The sequence below is a fragment of the Lycium ferocissimum genome, chromosome 7, assembly GCF_029784015.1.
Source record: "Lycium ferocissimum isolate CSIRO_LF1 chromosome 7, AGI_CSIRO_Lferr_CH_V1, whole genome shotgun sequence".
NCBI classification, from domain to species: Eukaryota; Viridiplantae; Streptophyta; class Magnoliopsida; order Solanales; family Solanaceae; genus Lycium; species Lycium ferocissimum.
This window is the reverse complement of record NC_081348.1, coordinates 37,351,076-37,366,477: the sequence shown is the minus strand read 5'-3', so window position 1 is coordinate 37,366,477 and position 15,402 is coordinate 37,351,076. Positions and strand designations below refer to the sequence as shown.

The 15,402-nt window shown below is 35.6% G+C and overlaps 2 protein-coding genes and 1 long non-coding RNA gene across 3 annotated transcripts; all 3 read left to right on the top strand.

Annotated features, from left to right (window-relative positions):
* Positions 1-2,728: 2,728 nt before the first annotated feature.
* LOC132064794 (uncharacterized) lies at positions 2,729-10,504 on the top strand. The gene is made up of 3 exons (XR_009416640.1): positions 2,729-2,882; positions 3,474-3,542; positions 10,268-10,504. It is a non-coding gene; the product is annotated as an uncharacterized LOC132064794 (long non-coding RNA).
* On the top strand, positions 3,596-10,255 carry LOC132064793 (uncharacterized). The gene is made up of 4 exons (XM_059457902.1): positions 3,596-8,491; positions 8,579-8,893; positions 8,975-9,080; positions 9,171-10,255. Exons 1-4 carry the CDS (start codon positions 6,225-6,227, stop codon positions 9,894-9,896), a joined length of 3,414 nt encoding a protein of 1,137 aa, XP_059313885.1. The 5' UTR covers positions 3,596-6,224; the 3' UTR covers positions 9,897-10,255.
* A 1,817-nt stretch (positions 10,505-12,321) lies between the features above and the next one.
* Positions 12,322-15,121, top strand: LOC132062185 (uncharacterized). The gene is made up of 7 exons (XM_059454808.1): positions 12,322-12,591; positions 12,689-12,892; positions 13,005-13,097; positions 13,179-13,280; positions 13,388-13,774; positions 13,861-13,946; positions 14,873-15,121. Exons 1-6 carry the CDS (start codon positions 12,322-12,324, stop codon positions 13,924-13,926), a joined length of 1,122 nt encoding a protein of 373 aa, XP_059310791.1. The 3' UTR covers positions 13,927-13,946; positions 14,873-15,121.
* The last annotated feature ends 281 nt before the right edge of the window (positions 15,122-15,402 follow it).

The window sequence follows — 15,402 nt, the reverse complement described above, 5'->3', positions numbered from 1 at the left end:
TTTGTGTACGACTATCTCGCACACGAGTCCGAGGGATTCGTCATCTTCCGCATTCTCAGGCTGGCCAAAGCCCAACGAAATCTTCCTCTCGAGTCAGTCCTGCCCGCAGCCAAAATAGAAAATAAAAAATCTGGGCTAAGCCCAATAGGCAACAGCAGCAACACGTATGAATTGATACTGGGCTGAAGCCCAGCTGCAAACGGACCACAGCAGTCCCAAATGGGCCAAGCCCATTTACATTATGTCTACCCCTCTACTTTTATTTTTTGTGTGTATTAACATGTATTGTATGACTAACATTTTGTTTGCTAATTTAGGTAAACCTCAGAGACATTAAGGGTTTTAGTTTAGCTATGAGTAGTTAACTCCACTAATTACAAATATTTCTATTTACATTCTAAACTATTTATAATATCTCTAACATTTATTCGAGTAATTGATTTTCAAATAGTATGCCTACATATTTTTGGGTTAAAGGAATCATTTTCCCTTCTTAGCACCTTAGGAACTTCAAAACGTCACTAACACAAAATATGACTCCGATTGTATTTTATAAACATTCAGATTTACCCAATTATACATATTTTTAGCCGAAATTGGTTAAATAAAGAAAGAGAAAGAAACTCACTTCTTTAGCATCCTATTTATAAAGATAAGTTTGGATTTTCTACGTCATCATATCCATATGACATAATTTTATTAAAAGGTTCAAATCTGCTAAGTCTTCTCCTAAAGGCTATTACTTACATGCAAACTATTATATTTTCTACAAATCTTATTTTTATATTTATAACTTTAACAACACTTATAAAGTTATTTTCTTTTCTAACACTATATTTACACTTAGCCTAACTAATCATAAGTCCGGTCGGATTAACCATTATTAATGGAACTTAGAGGATACCAATACCTTCCTCTAGGTTAGTCGAACCCGTACTGGTAATCATTTGGTTTCGTAGATTTTAAATAAAGCTAACTTTTAGATAATAACTTTAATTAACCTTAGGTGTCCCGATTCACCATAATTAGTGGCGAGTCCCGACTTAAATAACCCCGTAATTACCGAAACGTTATAAACTATTTTGGATTCCTGTTAAAAAAAATGGTATAACATAAGTTAAGCTTAATCACGTAAGCGACAAGGTATGTAAGGCAAACCTTTCTTCCTTTGGCATGATTCTGCTGTTATTCTGTCCATACGTACTCTATATGATTCCATTCTTAGACGAATAAGGTCTAAATATTCTCAGACGGCTTATTGATATCATCTCTATTCTCCGTTCTCGGCGGGAAGACCCATAAGGTGCCAAGTCGAGTCGTGTATATGGTTTTACTAATGATTTTGAGGAAATGAGTTTTGCACTAAAGGAAACATAAAGTTTGATTTTCAAAACCACTCCTAAGGGGTGCGAGATTTTACTACTTCATTTCATTTACGATTTATGTTTACATTCCAAAGTATCATCCCTTTGTATTGATATGATCATTTATTCTTTGGGTAGGGCAATAAGATGAAATTGAGTAGAATATAAGTAGTAAGAATTTCATAACAATTCCTACCTTCAAACTCGGAAGTATGTCCTCCCAAGTATGTTGAGATACAAATTTGATAACTTAAGAGAGACTAAGGCTAATAATCGGATTGTGATGAATTGATTAATGACTTATGATATGGTTGAAATTGATATTTATGGATCGAGTTTGTGGTTGATACATGATGGTGACATATTGCCGTGTCGTCGGCCTGCGGGGCCATCATTATTATGCCGAAGCGGCTGTCCATGATTATTGTGATACTTACTCGTCGCTGTCCGAATGGACCATTCTCGTTAACATGTCAAGCTGCATGTGTGTGATTGCATTATTTACTTAAAAAAGATTGCCGAGACTTCGCGCGCACATTTATGCTTCTTCCAAATAAGGCCGCAGTGTATTGTTAGATTGTGATTTCTTCCTCCTAAGTTAAATTATTATTATGATTTGTTACCACCTTACATACTCCGTACATTGTCCGCACTGATGTTCTTTTCGCCTCGAGGACGCCTCCGTTCACGCCCGGGCAGCCCCCGCATCGTTTTCATGTGTTGCCGTACAGGCCAGGGATGCTCGGGACGCGACCGATTGGCAAGCTCCACCTCATTCTGAGTTGTGCTAAGTCATGTATAGATATGTATGATTACGGTAATGTCAGTGGCCTTGGTCTCCGACTCATAATGTTCGGGCCATTTTAGAGACTTCCGTTGCATGCTCGGCCCCGTGGTATGTTTGTCGAGATGTCGACAAAGTGATTTCATTGAGTCAATTGTGGATTTTAAAAGAGTATGTATTTTAGATGATTTCAATTGGTTTAAAGTACTTATTTGATTGAAAGTTTTCATAATCGTTATAATGATAATGATTTCTATTTGGAAAAGTTTTATATTCTTAAAAGTTTTTTGAAATGACAGGTTTTGATGTAGCCGAAGTCTAAGGGTTCGCTTAATTGGCGAGAGCTCCGTGCCCGCTATGCCCTACCACCGTTAGGGGTGGGAAAATTTCTCCCAATCAATTATTTAGCGGCTATAAGTTAATTGCCGCTAATGTACTCACGGGAGCCAAAATATCAGCGGCTAATGTATATTGACCAGCAATAAGTATATTTTTAGTAGCAATTTAAAAGAATGGCCAGTAAAACATTTAGCTTTTGCTTTTTTAACTCTTCCCGCAAGATTTTTCCTTCTAAATAATCTTCCCGGGTGTGCTTAATAAAAAATACTCTCCCGCCTAAGTTAAAACCCTATTCCATTATTAAAACAAATACAAAAAAAATGGATCATCTTCTTCACAACCGCTGCTACATCTAGGAGAAAACCTAAACCTTATTTGATTAAATCAAATTCGTGGTAATGTTCTCTCCTCTGCTTCTATCTGCTCGTTCCTCTTCTATATGTCAATTATCATAATGCTCTGGTTTTTTATCATAGTGAAAGAGGGTTTTTCAAATTATGGGTTTCGTTCCTAGGTGGTGTTGAAAGAGGTTTTACAAATTCTGGGTTTCTTTCGTAGATGGCGTTAAAAGTGGTTTTTCAAATTCTGGGTTTATTTCGTAGATGGTGTTAAAAGAGATTTTTCAAATTCTGGGTTTCTTTCATAGACGGTGTTAAAAGAGGTTTTTTTTTCAAATTCTGGGTTTCTTTCGTTGGTGTTGTTGAAAGAGATTTTCCGACTCCTGCTCTGTTCGTGTCCATCTCTACCCCATGTGTCTCTATTTTTTATATAATTACAAAGCATGATTTTTATTGTTTCAAGTTTGATTTTCTATGCTTATTGTTTTGATATCTGTTGATGATAGAATTTTGGGATTTGTTTGGTTTGGGTGAACAAAACAGTGGACGAAAAAAGAAAAATGTCATACTTTCTTATCTAGAAATAATTTAATTTGAAATTTCTAATGCAGGCCATAGTTTTATTTGAGATCTTCTCGTTTCTTGTAGGTTTTACGGGATCTTTCTTCGTCTTCTTCTTCAATTTTTTGCCTTCGTCAACAAATATTTTGCTTCCAGGTACCCAAACACTTGAGCCAATTTGTGACTTTGTAAAAGTAAAGCTTTTCTGCGTTTGCCAAGTGATATTTGTGATTTTCGACTGCTATTAATTTGATGAGCAACTGACTGAATTGATTCCTCTGTTTCCCTTACTATTTTATGAATTGTTTCCTCTTTTTGCGAAGGCTGTTGTTAATATATTCAACTTCTCGCGATCGTTCTAAAGTTTTCTCACTGTTATTGATGAATATTGATGTCTCAAATGGAATATACAACATCGGGAACACTCTGTTATTGAGATTTCTGTTAACTACTTGAAAACATGAATATAAATTACTACCTATAAAAACACAGGAATAAATTGAGCATAAACATTAACCGAATACCGAACTTTTTGACACGCTGTTGTGGTACATTGATTCGTAAGTCTGACTTGAGGGTTTTATTAGATTGAGACTGAATTTCATCTTATTTTGGGATTGAATTGAAGAGGCATGTTTGATTTTTAAGTTGGTTTCTCTATGTTTAGAAACTGAACACTTTACCTTGTCTCCCTATTGAGGTCGAATTGTTGAAGTATTTGAAACCAAGTCGAGTTGCTAAGATTCAGTTCTCAGTTTGTCATAGTATTGTTTTAACAACTCTACGATTTCTGTAGCTGGTAATTCGAAAATTACATTGTTCATTGCTGAATTTTGTTAGAATCTGCTGTGATTAAAGATGAGAAGGACTTAAAGACCTTAGTCTACATTTTTTCGCCTAGAACTGAAATGAAATTGGATTCCATTTGAGCACAAAATTTGAAATTTAGCTTGGTTGTTTGAACTTGTTTCTGGGAAAGTTTACATGGCAGTTTAGCTAAACTTATGTCCCTTTTTTTTTGGTAGCTAGACGTATTGTATTACCAAGGGAAAATATTTACAAGTAAAGCAAAACCCAAGCTCACACTCGCCTGATCCTAAGCACCAGGAAGTGCAATCCTCTATTCCTATGTATAACTCAAAAATAGCATATACAATAGTATTCCTAAGGTAAAAATTCAGTTCATGTAGTCTTCTAGCTAGTCTAGTCCTCTTTGAGCGTCTAAATACCACCTCTTGTATGATTTTCCTAACTAGTGGCTGGCCAGTTGTCCCTTGCTTCTGTAACACTCAGTGATTCTTCTCCTTCCATATGTAATAGACACATCCATCAAGTGCCACTCTATATACTTCATTTCCTGCTTTCTTTGTGCTCTTGTGATCTTCAACCCATTCTTTGCCACTTGAGAGGAGTTCTATTAATGCCTTGCCAGTTCAAAATTTTACTCCAAACAGAAGTTGAGAATCTGTAGTCAAAGAACAAACGTTCCACTGATTCATTCATATTGTTGATGAATGGGTAGATTGGGTCTGAAATGATACCCCATGAAACAAGCCAGTCTCACTTATGTCCAGTTAACTATTAGTGTTTTGGACTAACTCTTGAGGAAGTTTTGTGCTGTATTTTTTAGTTGATTGGCAAGTTTAGGTCATAGTTTTGAACTAAACCGTGAAGTTGACTGTGTTTGAGTGAGTAAATACCATTTTGGTGATCTTTGTGCTACTCCAGAACTGATTTGTTAACAATCGCTTTGTCTACTTGAATTGTGAGTTGAACTAAACCGACAACTTTTTTTTTATTTTTTTTTATTTTTATTTTTTATAATTCTAGTATGATAGAAGACAATTTTTTTCACTGATGCAAATAGATTTAACCAGAAAGGCAACTTCTCTCGTAAAGTACATGTTTTATTAATAAAAATACCCCCTTGGGTTTAAATTGCTAAAAAAAAGATTATTGCAGTGTATATTACATAGAGATACAATGTTTTTTAGTCCTAGGTAGCCAAGTTTTCTCGTGTAATTCTATATAAAATTTAACCAACTCCAACTACTAAGGTAACTGATTCTTTCAGTCCTCTGCTTGATTGTGAGTTGAATTAAACCGACAACTTGTTTTTCTTGTGAATGCTTGGTTTCTCATTTTTTTGTTAATTTTATTATGATAGAAGGAAATTTATTAGAATCTCCAGATGGATTACATTCCCTGGTTAACTATATGAAAGGAAAAAAAACATATTGGATTGATGCTTTTAATAGAGGCGAAAAAGTCTTTATATGTTATAATGGGAGTGTTGGGTGAATTTATAGTTGAAAACTGAAGTACTCATTTATTTTGAGCAATTTGGATTGCAATTTGGAAGTTCTAAATATGTTGACATCAAAAAATCAAAATCTGCCAGTTGGAGCTATAAAACCAGTTGTAGATTCAGTAATTTCTCCCCTAATTGAGAAGGAATTTCTTGGATTAAAGTATTGAAATCTATTACGGCTTGAAGAATTCACAGTTAGATTTTTTAATCATGTTCTTGGCTTTAAACTATGCTTCATTTACTGGTACAAATCTTGCATTTTAGTGTGACTTGGAAAGGAAATGTTTAGTGGAAGCTTTCTGATTTTTCCTTCTGTTTTGAAATAAGTCATCATTTGGATATAACTAGAATTAGATATCTGTTTGATAGTTTTAATTGTTAAAAAGATATCTTTGAGCTATGCAATTACCTGTTAATAGGATGCATATTTTATCTGAACTATATTTTTGATTAATTCCCCCCTTTTCTACTAATGTATTTTTAGCTCTTACAGTAATTGCAGAAAAGAAAAGAATATCTTGAATATCATGGACAATTCTAGAAATAAAAAATGGATGAATTGTGATAGACTTAGTAAAGAATACTTGGATGGAGTGGAGGATTTTATAAACCATGCCTTTTCTAAAAAACTAGAGGGAGAAAAAATTTCATGTCCTTGTACGGAATGTGTGCTTATTCATCAAGCAAATCGGGCCACAACATATGATCATCTTGTGGTTAATGGTATCATGCCATCGTATGATACTTGGTTTTGTCATGGGGAGTCTCTGAAGGGATCAAACAATACTCAAGTAAATAATCACAGCCAATCAACTTTGAGGGGCGATGATATGAGAGGAATGATACATGATGTCTTTGGAGGCTCTACACAGTTCATGGATAGTGACATCAGTGAAAGGGGCAATATGGAGCCAAACCTACAAGAAAAGAGAGCTCATCCATCTGGAAATCATCCTCATCCAGAGGTGGATAAGTTTGAACGGCTCATGAAGGAGGCAAATGAAGAACTATATCCTGGATGCAAGAAGTTTAGCAAACTGTCCTTTTTGCTGCATATCTATCGTACAAAATGCCTGTTCAAATGGTCAAATGAATCTTTTAATGCTTTGCTTGGACTATTGAAGGATGCGCTGCCTGAAGGGGAAACATTGCCTTCTTCTTTTTATGAGACCAAAAAGATAGTTGAAAGCTTGGGCTTAAAGTACGAAAAGATTCATGCTTGTCCCAATGATTGCATGCTTTTTAGGAAAGAGTTTGCTAGTAAGGATGTTAATGAATGCAAAATTTGTGGTGCTTCTAGATGGAAAAATAATGCTAGAAAAATTCCAGCCAAGGTCCTAAGGTATTTTCCTTTAAAACCAAGGCTGCAAAGATTGTTTATGTCTTCAGAAACTTCTAAAGCAATGCAATGGCATCACGAAGAGCGCAATAAAGATGGTGTTCTCCGACATCCTGCAGATTCTGAAGCTTGGAAAAGTTTTGATAGTAAATATCCCGAATTTGCTGGAGATCCTCGCAATGTCCGGCTAGGATTAGCTTCTGACGGATTTAATCCATTTGGCACAATGCGAACTGTTCACAGTACATGGCCAGTGATTTTAATGCCATATAATCTTCCACCATGGATGTGCATGAAGCAAGAGTTCTTCATTCTGTCCTTACTTATTCCTGGACCAAAAGCGCCTGGCAATAATATTGATGTCTTTTTGCAACCTTTAATAGAAGAGTTAAATGAATTATGGGATGTCGGGGTAGAAACATACGATGCCTCTACTAAGGAGATATTTCAAATGCGAGCAGCTCTTATGTGGACTATAAATGATTTTCCAGCATATGGTACTCTCTCTGGATGGAGCACTTATGGTCGGTTTGCATGCCCTTCTTGCAACATAAACACTCAATCTAAATGGCTCAAACATGGTAGAAAGTTTTGTTACATGGGGCATCGACGTTTCTTGAAGTCGGGCCACAAATATCGGAATGATGCAAGATCTTTTGATGGGACTAAAGAAACAAGACCTGCACCTTGTGCAGTATCCGGGTCACTAGTGCTGAATCAAGTTAAAGATATAAAGTTTACTCTCGGTCAGTCGAGTGAAGGGGTAAGTGGGGTGATGAAAAACACATGGAAAAAGAGGAGCATTTTTTTCGATCTTCCTTATTGGGAATTTAACTTGGTGCGCCATAATCTCGATGTGATGCACATAGAAAAAAATGTGTGTGATAACTTAATTTATACACTATTAGATCTTGGTAAAAAGTCTAAAGACAATCTAGAAGCTCGATTGGACTTGAAGGATATGAAAATAAGACCAAGCTTATGGCCTCAATATCGAGCTAGTGGGAGGGCTTATCTTCCTCCTACTTATTTTACGATGACTTCGAACGAAAAAGAGTTGTTTTATGAAGTACTACAAAATACCAAGTTTCCACATGGCTATTCGTCTAATATATCACGTTGGATTCGCAAACGGAAGATATCTGGGCTAAAAACTCATGATTGCCATGTTATAATGCAAGAACTTCTTCCTCTTGCCTTGCGGAGATCAACAGATAAAAGAATCAGTTCCGTTTTAATTGAACTATGCACATTCTTTCGTGTTCTATGTAGCAAAGTGCTAAAACTAGAAGAGTTAAAGTTACTTGAAGAAAAAATTCCAGAAACATTGTCTACTATGGAAAAACTCTTTCCCCCAGGATTCTTTACTGTTATGGTACACTTGCTTACTCACTTGGCAACTGAGGCTAGACTTGCGGGGCCAGTACATTATCGCTGGATGTACCCAATTGAGAGGTATGAAGAATGTCAACGAATTTTTATGATAATTTTTAGTTGTTAAATATTATAATATCAAACTAATAACCTTACTTTATTACATAGGTACTTGGGTACTTTAAAATCATATGTTCGTAATCGTGCATGCCCAGAAGGTTCAATAGCAGAAGCATACATAGCAAATGAGTGTGTGGCATTTTGCTCACGATATTTGGAGGGTGGAGATTCAAGGTCTTATTGTTCAAGAAAATGCAATGATGAGATTGAGCATGAGACTAGTAAAGAAGAATGTCTTTTTCCAACTGTTGGGGAGTCGTACGGTGAAGTAGATGTATTTGAGTTGGATGAGAAAACATGGTTGCAAGCACATCGGCATGTGCTTTTCAATTGTGAGTCAGATGTGGTTGAGAATTATAAAAAGTAAGTATTATATCTATTATTGAATATATGTATATTAAATTATTTGATAACAAAATTGATATATGTGAGTTACATGAATAGTGAACATATTGCTGAAATCAAGAGATCACATCGTAAGCGCCGTTTGAGACCACGTCAACTTGATCTTATGCATTTTGATACATTTCATGAGTGGTTCAAGGAGAAAGTAAGTAGTAAGACTAACTTATTGGTTACGTTAAATTATTGTCCTTTTACTTATATACGCATTTATAGTTGTATCTTTCTATTTGTTTAGGTATCAGAGTTGGATGCCACATCTAAAATCTTAAAGGATGTTAAAGTCCTCGCAGAAGGGCCGACTAAAATTGCGAAAAGATTTAATGCGTTTGATGTAAATAATGGGTATCGATTCCGAACAAAACAAAGTGAAGAGTCCAAGGAGACACAAAATAGTGGTGTTATGGTCGTTTCTAAGACTGAAAGTTATGCAAGTACAAGTGACAATGCTCCAAAGTCTGCAAATATCACATATTATGGTAGAGTGAATGATATTGTGGAGTTAAATTATTATGAAGAATTTAAGGTTGTCTTATTTAAGTGCGATTGGGTTGATGTAACCAAAGTTAGAGGAGTGATGGAAGATGACTTGGGTTTCACACTTGTGAACTTCTCACGCGTGGCAGACTCTGGTGATCGAGAACGCCATGAGCCTTTTATTTTTGCAGAACAAGCTCAACAAGTAATATATGTACAAGATCCTCAAGATCATGAATGGTTTGTCCCTAGGTTTATTAAACCTCGAGACGTTTTTGATATGGGAGAGGAAAATAGTGTGCATTTTGAGTCATCAATGCAGTGTGATGCCACTGACTTGGCTCTCTTAGAAAATGCTCATGTTCTAGAGTATGAGGATAATGATTGGGTAAGAAGTGGTGTCAATGGAATGGTAATTGATACGGACGTACATTCTCAAGCTAATGAGGGAGGAAATGACATTGAAAATGAAAGTTACTCCGAGTAAGATAGGTGGTACTTGTAAAATATATTCTTTGCAAGTGTTATCGAATAAACTTTAGGGATTTATTATTTTTTAGTATAGAAATTTGAATAAAATATATTTTATGCTTTCAATTTAAATCATTTTATAGAAGATGCATGTTAGTCTGCTATGGATTTTCCATGTTTCTGTTAGTTGATTATTGAATGTTTTGAGTGCATTATATGTGCTTGCTTTTACTTAAATTTTGTGTTGTAGCTCTTGGATTGTGAGATGCTATGGTGTTCTTATGAATTGGACAATTTTTCCCTGGTGCATCAGTATCTCTTATCTCTGCAACTATCTTATCACAAGGCTTTGTTTGTGTGCACAAATAGCTTATGTGTTTTTCACAGATTGAGAAGAAACTATGCAAACTAGACGTCACAACAGACTAGTAATTCAACAAGATGATGATGAAGAAGTGCGACACTATATTGAGCAATTGATGGAGAATCAAAACCACTCTGCAGCACAACCTTATATTGAGCAGTTGATGGATAATCGGAACAACTCTGAGGCCCAATCACATGATGGTCAATCTAATGAGGTGAATAGTTGTCTTTGGTGGCGCTGAGGCTCAACATAATGATGAATCATACACAAGAGCTTCAGATTCAGCTCTCTGGTCTGCTATGTGTTTGAAACAAGGCCACGAGATTGTTGTTTATTTGATTTTACAGTTGGGCTATTTTGAACTACCATCACTGGAAAAAGGAATCTCATATAGTTTAGATGGTTGAGCAATATAACAAGGCTCAGATAGTGTAAAATGCAGACAACTTTATAACTGGTGCTTGGGATTATGATACAGACAACTAGCCTTACATACACTTTTACCATGTCCTTGGCTGGTTGTGTATCTACCAGGATGAGTTTTCATTACCTAAGTCCAATCTAAAAGCAGATCCAAAAGGAACTGAGATAAGGAAGCTTACATTTGGTTTAGGTATTCCTGACAATTAGTATCTAGAGCACCATAAAGTTTGCCTCGCATCTGGTTTAGTATACATCTTTTCTGCCTTGATAGAGCAAGCCTACTAAAGGTGTTAATTTGTTATAAATAACAAGAAATGCTACAGCTATTGCATACTATTCAGTTAGTTGATCATCTACTTACCACATTCATTGATAAGTATAATTTAAATATCCCAACTTATGACACAAGTGCTTAGAGGTAAGTTGCGTTAGATGATAAAAGTACTTAAGAGATGAGTTAGATGGCCAGTTTTGAACAAGTTTATGGCAGTGTTAGCCTTCCCAATAATCTATTGATTATTGTTGGAAAAAATAGAGAACCAGATAAAGCTAGAATAGTTCTCCAGTTTCATTAGTCAGTGTAGAAACTTATCACTAATCCGGTGATCATTTTTGATAATGCACTGGTATTAATCCACAAGAATAATATAGCATTTCAACAAGTTTTTTCTCTTTATTCACTCAGATGCATTTTGTAGTATCACACACTCAATTGTGTAGCTACAGTTAATTAGATCAAGTTAGCGAAGAAAAAACTAGGGGTAGCGAAACTGCTATAAGTAGCAATCTGCTGCATCTCTTGTATTTAGCTGTAAAATCATAGCAGTTGCTGCCTTTCCCAATTGTCCTTTCATTAGCATTTCCAAACTGTATATTGCAGTAACAGTAGCATGTTATCAAACCACACCTACAGCTGTTGTTATATGTTCCATGATGCAAACCAGTACACTTTCCAAATATTGTAGCTAGGACCTGTAAAAAAGAAAATCAGATTAGTAGTAAAAAAAATCCCACCACACTCTCCTCCCTTAGGACTTGAGCATGATGGTAAAACAACCTCCTCTTCACACCAGGAATCAACTCCCACCAGTACTGCACTTACCAGTCCTGAATCAGTATAGTAGAACTGATGTTTACTATCCCAAAGAGCTGCATTCATCCTATAATATTTAAGCCAATGTTGTGTCCAACTATTTCCTAGTTGAGTAGGATTAGTAACACCAACACTGTCCATATTTTCCCATAAGCTAGAACTGCAGTTCATTTCCTCACTTTCTGCAGAATTAGTGTAAAAACTGCATATACTCCACAGTGTTGAATCATAGTTGAAACTCAACCTGCATAACCACCAACCCTACACCAGATCATCTCCAATGACCAAGCCACCAGCCAAAAGCATATGCCAAACATGCCTTCTGCCTTCTAATCTCTTCAGCAACAACACCACACCATTTGACATTGTCCACCAAGTGTGCTTGATGAACACAACATACATGATCCTGGTGCCTTCATCACAAACAGCACACAGTAACCGCCATTCTTGCACAAGCTTGCCAAAACTACCCCTTATCATTCTACCAAGAAATAATACATCATTTGTGCATAACCGCCTGATCTCAGGTGTTTAACCATATAATTTTTTTTCCATTTGATGACCTTCAAATCTTTTTTCATTCTAGGTACTTCGGAGGCAAGAAAGGTTCGTGGTCCTACTTTACTGAAAGATATTTGGAAACTTCCTGTAGGGAAGACAGTTGATGTGTCATTTAATAGTCGTAACCAAGCTATTGGGAAAGAGGGTCGAAAGCTTGCTAGCTTTCTAGGAATTATTGCGAGGACTCCAGAACTAACACCTCTACACATAGATGATTGGAGAAACTTTGGCGACGAGGAAAAGAAGAGATTGGTGAATTTAGTGAGGGTATGGAATAGTTATTACTATTATTATTATTATTATGTGAACAAGCAACCTGTTATACATCATGTTATCTTCTAAATGTTGGATTTTATTTTTTCAGAAGAAGTTCTCTATCCCAAAACGCGGAGAAGACTTTGTCTTAAAGTCACTAGGAAAGAAATGGAAAGATTACAAGTGCACTTTAAAAGGTGAATATATGGCAAAATATAAGACTAAAGATGCTTTGCTGAAAAATAGACTAAGTCGCATACCGAGGGATCAATGGACTGGTCTTGTCTCTTATTGGGTTTCTGATAAAGCTAAGGTATCAACAAATCTTGAAAACGTACTCCAGTTGCTTAATTTCATAGTGTTTTGATTTTAGTTATCCTCAGTTTTTATTTATAATTTATATCATTTTAATGTTTCAATGACAGAGGCGTACCCAAGCAAATAGAAACAATAGGACCAAACAAAAGATGCCTCACACAGGAGGATCCAAAAGTATTGCTACCTTGATGGATGAGAAGGTAAACCGATGGAAATTAAAACTATAATACTTTTAAATCCTTTTTGTCACACATATTTGACATCAATTTTTATTGTATTAGGCTGAAAATGGGATAGAGCCTACACGAGCACAAATATATATATTAACTCATAAGAAACGTAAAGATGGTAGACCGCTGGATGAGGATTCTGCCAAGACAATCGTAAGATTTCTTCTTTCTTTTATTGTAAACATTGGGGCAGTTGGGAAAAAAACTTAAAGGCAAATAAATGAATTCCAAGTTGGATTTATTATGTATTCTATTGTCAGGACATGATAAATGAAAGGATAAGCAATGGTGAGAGATCTACTGACCGACCTCCTCATAGTGTTGCTTGGGAAGGCGATGTGTATTCGCAGGTGTTGGGAAATGAAAAAAGTGGGTATGTTCGTGGTTTAGGACTTGGTCCAACTCCTTCTGTTCTATGGGGTAGCAGATCTTCCTTAGGAAATATTGTTTTAGAGGATTCATCTAAGGAGGATGTACAAAGGTTACAACATGAGATAGCCGAGTTAAAGGCTAAACAAAATGAAGAAATGAATCTGATGAAACAAAATCAGGAGAAGATGCAAGCAGAACTACTCCAAATGAGACAATTCGTGCGCGCTCCTAATGAACCTATGCCTCAAAATATCAATGGCACCTCAAGTGAACAGGTAACCTAATTTCATGAGTTTTAGACATTTTTAATGAAACTTTAATTCTATAAAAGTATTGTTAATTAACGCGGTAATATTTATAGGTCCCCGACGCCAATAGTGGCCATGAACGAGTACCACAAACATCAAGGATACCCAGTGTTCTTTGAAAATACTCCACCTTCTCACGGTACTACTCATCTATATCCTGCTGCACTACTATTTGAGTTTTCCTCCTTCAACTTTTTGTGTTCTTGAATAATGAAGATGGGTGTGCATGTTTCAACACTAACAATTCCCCACCCTCCACATTGCACATTTGCTTACCCTCCTACTATCTTTTAATGTTAGTTTTCTTATCAATGATACTTTTTCATGTTAGTTCATTTGTTTGAGATAAAATTAGCCGCTACGAATAGTAATAATTGTTTGGGTAGAGTTTATGTACACTTATTCAAATTCGAATAGCACACCGGGTTCGCTCTAAGTAGGGATTCCATTTATAACCAGGCTCAGCCAGTTTACATGATACCAAATATTTCTTCCCTTAGAACTATATGAACCCAAAACTTAACTTGAGGGTATTTAGCTTGTTAAGATGTAATAAAATATCAATTCCTGCCATGTAACTAGATAAGAAAACAAGTAGGTAAGCTCGAGTTGATCTCATAACAGCGCCACAAGCATTTCAAAGCTTTCTTAAGAGAAGCAAAGAAGTTCCCCTATCTCTTTCTACTTTCTGATTGTAAAGTTATTACAGGAAACTTGAATTGAGAGCACTATTCAGCTACTGATATTGATTGGTCTTATTTTGTCTATTTAAGTTGGGTAGCTGAATAGTTGAGGTAATGAGAGACATGCTGAGCCAATATAATGCATAGATGAGACTACAAAGAGAAAAATAAGAAGCAGCAAAATCTCTTAGGAAAGTAATTGATTAGCATTGCATCATTTTTTACATTGTGATCATAGCTTAATCTTTATACTGAAATGCAAATTTTGTGTGTATTTCATGTGCCCGTTCACAACAATATGGTGAAATACAATTTTAGATTTCCTGTAAACTTGTTCGTATATTGCATTTAATCTTTTGACACATTTATTTTATTATTTCAGGTCGTACAGTTTGATGTTCGAAAATTTTGCATGTGGAAGATTTCAATATGACAGAGTTGTGGAAGTTATTCAAAGACATTATTCCATAGGACTGGTTATATAATGAAATTAGTTATTTGGTTCACACAATAGAAGTTCTTTTTTAAAGTTGTGACACTATATTTTGGATTAGTACTTCCGTTTGTTTGTTTAGACTTAATGAGATATTTTTTTTTTTATGAATTAATAGCAATATATTTTTAGCATTTGCCAAAATATAAGTAGAAATGCAATCTAGATCAGTTTCTGGATAAACAATTGTCGTTGAAGCTTGTGACTTTTAACGTCAATTTAATTGAATTTACCAGCCATAAAAATGGATGTTGAAGGGGAAATAAGACGCTTTCACGATGGATATTGTAGCCTTTAGTTGGCCACCAAACAATTGCCATTAAAGATGCTAATTATTAGCGGCAATTTATTTGAATTTACTTGCCATTAAAATGGACGCTAAAAGACAAACTAAGACCTTTTCAATAAGGATATTGTAG

Bases quoted from the DNA above. Each gene is read 5' to 3' on its own strand.
- LOC132064793 (XM_059457902.1), top strand. From the start codon at position 6,225: ATGGACAATTCTAGAAATAAAAAATGGATGAATTGTGATAGACTTAGT. The intron at 8,492-8,578 runs GTATGAAGAATG...TTTATTACATAG, and splicing joins TGGATGTACCCAATTGAGAG to GTACTTGGGTACTTTAAAAT. The intron at 8,894-8,974 runs GTAAGTATTATA...TTACATGAATAG, and splicing joins GTGGTTGAGAATTATAAAAA to TGAACATATTGCTGAAATCA.
- LOC132062185 (XM_059454808.1), top strand. From the start codon at position 12,322: ATGACCTTCAAATCTTTTTTCATTCTAGGTACTTCGGAGGCAAGAAAG. The intron at 13,098-13,178 runs GTAAACCGATGG...TTATTGTATTAG, and splicing joins CTACCTTGATGGATGAGAAG to GCTGAAAATGGGATAGAGCC. The intron at 13,775-13,860 runs GTAACCTAATTT...TAATATTTATAG, and splicing joins ATGGCACCTCAAGTGAACAG to GTCCCCGACGCCAATAGTGG.